The sequence below is a fragment of the Trachypithecus francoisi genome, unplaced genomic scaffold (assembly GCF_009764315.1).
Source record: "Trachypithecus francoisi isolate TF-2019V2 unplaced genomic scaffold, Tfra_2.0 Lachesis_group21, whole genome shotgun sequence".
Lineage (NCBI taxonomy): Eukaryota > Metazoa > Chordata > Mammalia > Primates > Cercopithecidae > Trachypithecus > Trachypithecus francoisi.
The window spans coordinates 2,477,444-2,483,802 of record NW_022681467.1 but is presented as its reverse complement, the minus strand read 5'-3'; the positions used below and the strand labels follow the sequence as shown (position 1 = coordinate 2,483,802).

Below are 6,359 nucleotides of genomic sequence, written 5' to 3'. Positions count from 1 at the left end.
GCCTAAAGTCTCTTGTGGAAAGAAGCAGACATCGATCGCCATCTAGTTAGTGTCTAGGGGATTTGATAAGAGCAGCTCAGTCCCTGGAGTCTGCTCAACTCTGCAAGCACAGATGGAATCTATGGCCTGGTGAGCTCCACTGAGGCCTGGCCCCTGCGTGTGGACACAGCCAGCCCCTCCTCCTGGTCTGACCAGGAGCTCAGGCCAAACCAGCAGCCCAGCTTCTGGGGCCAGTAGCCTGGGCACCCTGCTCTCCCTGACCCCCTCACCAGGGCCTGCTGCAGCTGAAGGCCTGGGTTCCCAGCACCTGGCTGCTATCTCCCTGCTCTGAGACTCAGGTCTTCTATAGCACCTGCTCCCCTGACAGCCTTACTGTGGCCACATCAATTCCTAGATACTCCTCTGATCTCCACACCAGCAGGACAAGGAGGTTTCATAGGGAACGTCAGAAACCCTGCCTGTGAGCATGTCCCCAGACAGCCAAGAACTGAGGGAGGTGATGCTACTGTTTAATTGCAGGAGTTGGGAGAGTGTGCACTGCACACTGGGGCTATGAGAAGCAAGAAGGAAGGAGCAAGGGCAGAGCTCCCCGCTGAGCAACAAAGGCCTCCTGTCGCCTTCGCTCTCTGTCTCCTGGTGCAGGCGCATGAGAAGACCTCCACCAGGGCGCGGCCCACCAGTCCAGGGGTGGGAGCACTACAGGGGTGGGGGTAGGAGGTGGTCAGTGTGGCTGGCCTTGCACAGACCCGTAGACTTTCCGGCACTTGTAGTTCAGAATGGAAATTTTATTCTCCTGGGGAACTTCATTGATCTGGAAAGAGCAGAACTCTTCCTGTGAAAGGAAAGAGAGGGAGAAAATGAGTGTGCATTATAAAGCCAAAGATGCCCAGGAATGGGACATCAGAATGGGGGTGAGAATGGATGGAGATGAGACACTGCCCCCTGACCCCGACCCACCCCTGCCGAGTTCCAGGCACTGAACCCAACTGGGCAGTGACTATTCCATCACCCCTCCCAAGGCTCCAAGTCACCAGGTGGCATTGGGTCCCCACCCCAGCCTGCAGGATTCCTGTCCCAGCACAGCCCTGTGAGGAGCAGCCTGTGCAAGGCCTCGGGAGCCCCAGGGGTGCAGGGCAGGAGGAGGTGGCTCACTTCCCCCAGCTCCTTCCACCCCCAGCACCCAGGCCAGCACTAAGGGGGGCCAGAGGGAAGAACCCAGGGAACTGGAAATTGCAACTCAAAGTGCCCGAGCTGGTGAGGAGATGACAAGGAGAGTGTGGCTCTGCTCTGAGCCAAGACCTCAGAAGAAATCCTGTGTTCTTGGAGAGGCTGTTGTCGGGTGAACTGGGGCAGGTCCTGGGCTTCTCAGCCAACAGGCATTTAATTCCCTCTGATCTGCTCAGAGTGGCTGTGGCTACAGGCAGGTGCCTGAGGCTGGGTTTAGACAGATCCCCTTCTTTCTGACCAGAACCCAGCCCAGCACCTGCTTCCTCTAGCCCAATAAGCAATACCCCAAAGCAGGCAGAGTTGACTTCCCAGTAACCATTACCAAGCTAAAGTCTTCCTAGCAAATCAAATTCATCACCCCTCTCCACACCACTCCATCTGCACACACAAAGGCATCTATATAAACTCACACCAACTCTCACCTACACGAATCTATGCATGAACCCACATACTCCTTCACACATCCACACACACGTGCGCACACACTCCTGTGCACCTTCCTCATGTATGCACATATATGCACCTTTCCACATGCATACCCACGTGTGTATGCCATCCCACACATACATTCATGCACACACAAAACTCCATATGCACACACACACATTCATTCACTTCACAATACACATCTGCACATGTATGCCAAGCACACATGCGTCTTCCCATACACATGAACACATCCTTGCATACATGGCTTTACAAGTGTCTGCACACATGCACACATGCCTTCCAAAGCATGTACAGGAGTACAGGCGCATGCACACACACACACACACACACATACATATGCACACACTGCTCTGCAGTTCTTGATGCCCCTGACCCACATCAGGCACATACCTCTTTCAGTTCTGGCTGGTCATTAAAGGGGCAGTTGTCCAAGCTGGACTGGGACTTGGTGCATGTGGTTCGACCGAACTTCACATTGAAGTAGTAGTTCACCCCGCCCACAACCTACACGCGTGGAAGAGCAGGAAGCAGGGACAGCATGCTGTCAGTTTCACGCGCACACAGGCACTTCCGTGTGACTGAGTCACTGGGCTTGTCTAGGGCTTGATGCTGCCCGCACTGTTATCTAAAAGGCACACAAGCCACCTTCTCCTACTGACTGGCTGGCAGGGGTACTGTGTTTATATAGATGCCTATGTGTGTGCAGATGGAATGGTGTGGAGAGGGGTGAGGGCCCAAGAACCAAGGAACTGGAAATTGCAACTCAAAGTGCCCGAGCTGGTGAGGAGATGACAAGGAGAGTGTGGCTCTGCCCTGAGCCAAGACCTCAGAAGAAATCCTGTGTTCTTGGAGAGGCTGTTGTCGGGTGAGCTGGGGCAGGTCCTGGGCTTCTCAGCCAACAGGCATTTAATTCCCTCTAATCTGCTCAGAGTGGTTGTGGCAAGCAAGCTGTCTCATGCAGCCCAGTAGGAGAAGCAGGGGCAGGGCAGGTGGAAGCCAGGGCCTGAAACCCCCTTGGTTGGACTCAGGAACAGAAGGCACAGCTCTGGGGAGCCAACCAGGTGGGACAAAGAAACAGTCCTGGTGCCAGGCTTGCAGGACAGGGACTAAACACCAGGTGAATGCTCCTTCCCACAGCAAATAATTAACTGAATTCTGCTGCCTGATGATGAAATTTCAGCTAACTTCCAGCTCCTGGCATTCAGTCCACAGAGCATCTTATTCCCATCATTTAACCCAGAGGCATTTTTCCTCCTTTATCAGTAGGAAATGAGATGCTCACATACATCGATGTTTTAGGCCAATAAACATTGCTTCCCACATGCCTCCATTCCAGGTGTGATTTTGGAGGCAATAGTTCTCAAATGAGTCACACACCTGCATGTCTTACGGTTGCAACTTCAGAAGAGAACTGAATGCTTTCCCTGCACAGTGCCACCCCCAGTCATGACTTATCAGACAGTGGAGAAGCATGGGATGAGGGCCCTGGGATGAGGGGCCCTGGGATGAGGGGCCCTGGGATGAGGGACCCTGGGATGAGGGGCCCTGGGATGAGGGGCCCTGGGATGAGAGCCCTGGGATGAGGGGCCCTGGGATGAGGGGCCCTGTGATGAGGGGCCCTGGGATGAGGGGCCCTGTGATGAGGGGCCCTGGGATGAGGGCCCTGGGATGAGGGGCCCTGGGATGAGGGCCCTGGGATGAGGGGCCCTGGGATGAGGGGCCCTGGGATGAGGGCCCTGGGATGAGGGGCCCTGGGATGAAGGCCCTGGGATGAGGGGCCCTGGGATGAGGGGCCCTGGGATGAGGGCCCTGGGATGGGGGTGCTAGACCTCGCCATGTGGAACCACACACAAGTCGTGCAGAAAAACGTGCAAGTCCTGTGATCCCTCCGGTGTCAGTCGGCTCCTCCGTAAAACAGGCTCCAGGGCCCAACAATCTACATCATTCTGTGCTTCACTCCAAGTGAGTGTCACACTTGAGAGGGAGGTGCAGGCCAGCAGGGACCATGGCACCAGGGAGTGCCCCTCATGTGCAGGGAGAGGGCTGCAGGAGGAGAAATAGGGCTGGTCTGGACTCCTCTGACTTTCCAAGAGAAGATCTAAGGGCTGGCAGGCCATACAGCCCTGTGGTCGCTGTGTCACTGTTTGCTGCTCTGTCATGGGACGCAGGTCAAGCTGGGTTCGGTCGCCCTGCTGAAGCTCTCTCCCTCCAGACTCAAATCACTTTCTCTGCTCTGCTGAGTGACTGCTGTCTGTCTTCATCTGGCTGAGGTCTAACTCTGCGTCAGCTGGCAGAGACAGGGTCAGGCGTGCTCCACTCCAGCAGGAGCCCAGCGGTCCTGGGCTGTAGGGGGTGGTCAGCTGGCCTGAGAGCGGGGGCCGCTAGCCCTAAAGGGTTGTGCCCAGGGGCGTGACTTGGGAGGGAAGCAGGGCTCTGCAGGACAAGGAGCCAGGCTCTGGTGTGGCCTCTGTGGAGATGACTCAGGGAGGAGGATGAGCCTCATGGCCTGGGTCTCATCCTGAGTAGCACCAAGCCCACCCAGAGTCAGCACAGTCTCCACCCACACCTGCTGGACCCTGGGAAATGGCACAGTCACGGCACAGACACAGTGGCTCCTGCAGGTTAAAAGAGGTGGAGGGGATGGGACAGGGCTGAACTGCACTCATGGCCCAGGAATGTCCTAGGGCATGAAGGCCATCAGCGGACAGTCAGGGAAAGCTGAATGAGCCTGAGGTTTAGATAATGTTGATTTGCTGAGAATGATCCCAGGGGTGGGGCAACAAACCCATCTGGGACTCAGGATCCCCAGGGTGGTGGCAGCACCCACCTGCTGGTAGGCAGCCGTCACCTGCAGGGGACGGCTGTAGTACTCATCCTTACTGATGTCCTTATTGTACTCGCTGATGGTGAAGTTCAGGACGCGCTGCACACTCTTGTCATTGAGGTCTGCAGCATGGATGCCGCCTGACGAGGTCAACCTAGATTGGGCCGAGGCATTCTTGGCCAGGACCACCATCAAGGCAGTCAGCAGCAGCAGTGGGGCACGCATAGGCCAGGCCATGGTCTACTGGGACAGAGAGCAAGGAGCTGGATCTCCCTGAGAACAAAGAAGCATGAGGTTGAGGCAGGAAGCCCAGGCCAGAAGGCAACTGTGCATTTATCCTACTTGGGTACCCCCAACCTGACCTGCTCCCTGATCCCACCCCTGGCTCCTCCTCCTCTTTCTACCCCTCCTCTCTGTCTCCATCTCCCTTTCCACCCCCAACCACCTCTCTCCCTCCCTAAGTTCCCTTTGCTCCTCCCACTCCTCCTCCTCCTCCTCCTCCTCCTGCTCCCCACTCCTGTCCTGACTGCAACCTCCCCCCAGCCCTACCCCTTTTCCCCAGTGCTGGAAATCTTGGCTCACCCTGGATTCCAGAGAGGTGACACTGCTGCCTGGACTGTGAAATGTTGTGACCGCCTATTTCCTCATGAAGTGAGAAATACAGGGCTTGGCCTCCTAAAGTCTTCAGATGTCAGGGGCACCCAGGAGCACGTGGTCACGGTCTAGGAATTCTTGGAGCAGGGAGCTGTTTCAGAAGCTCCGAGGTGACCTTGTCCATGCCCTGTTCTGGGGAACTTCTTAGCCAAAGTAATTAACCTTTGGGAAAAGGTCACTGGGTTCTCTTTTCATAACTCCTCATTATTCAATAAATAAACCTGTCGCCAGCTTCCCCCTGCACCAGGCAGTCTGGGCAATGGAGCCATGGACATGACCTTGCAGAGCTGCCATGCAACAGAGATGTGACAGAAACCCGGGAGAAATTTAAAACTTTCTAGGAGACATATTTGAAAAAGTTAAAAGATACAGCTGAAAGTAATTTTGGTATTTCTACTTTAACTTAATATATCCAAAATACTTTCAACACATCAGAACTATTCTTAAGGAACTAGTTTACATTCTTTGATGTGTGTGTAATGTCTTGAAGTTGCCTGTGTATTTTTTACAGTTAGACCAAGTGTTATTTTGGATTGGCCCCTTTTCAAGTGCCTTGTGGCATGAGTGGCTGCTTGTGGCTGTGGTACTGCATAGCCCAGTCCCTTAGGGTGTGTGGGAGGATGGGGGAGTGGTGATCAATAATTTGGATCAGGGAATTACAGTCGCTGTTAGAGAGAGGTGGGTGCCACTAGACCCTGGTCAGGGAAGTCTCTATGAGACTGGAAAAGTTGAGAAGCCCCAGGCAGCGGGGAACAGTCAGTGCGAAGGCCCTGAGGCAGGGCTGGGCATGCCTGCTCCAGGAAAAGGAAGCTCTTGGAGGACGTGTGAGCAGGGAAGGGAATGACCTGGAGTCTCACGGTAACTGTGGGTGGGGCCGGGTGGAAGGTGCAGGGAGACCCCTGGCAGCCAGTGGGGGTGTCAGGAGAGGGAGCAGCAGCCGTGGGATGAAAGTGGGAGCCCAAGAGCCTCTCTTGCTCCTCCCCTCTGGGAGACATGGTGCCAGTGCTGGTCCTCCATGCCCAGAAAACTCATGTAATATTTTAAAAATCACTTTGAATGAGGTAGAACTTACATACAATGAAATGCCTAATTGCATGTGCCCCATCTGGGGGATTTCATCAATGCATACACCTGTGTTACCACTTTGTCCAGACCTGTGACATCTGCCTTGCCCCGGATGGTGTCCTCCTGCCTCTGCAGCTCA

General features: G+C 55.0%; 1 protein-coding gene across 1 annotated transcript; it reads right to left on the bottom strand.

Moving 5' to 3' along the window:
• Positions 1-705: 705 nt before the first annotated feature.
• Positions 706-5,144, bottom strand: CST5 (cystatin D). The gene is made up of 4 exons (XM_033185311.1): positions 5,084-5,144; positions 4,505-4,774; positions 2,068-2,181; positions 706-832 (listed from the first exon to the last, which is right to left on the bottom strand). The coding sequence occupies exons 2-4, from the start codon at positions 4,736-4,738 to the stop codon at positions 722-724; spliced, it is 459 nt and encodes a 152-aa protein (XP_033041202.1). The 5' UTR covers positions 4,739-4,774; positions 5,084-5,144; the 3' UTR covers positions 706-721.
• Positions 5,145-6,359: the final 1,215 nt, after the last annotated feature.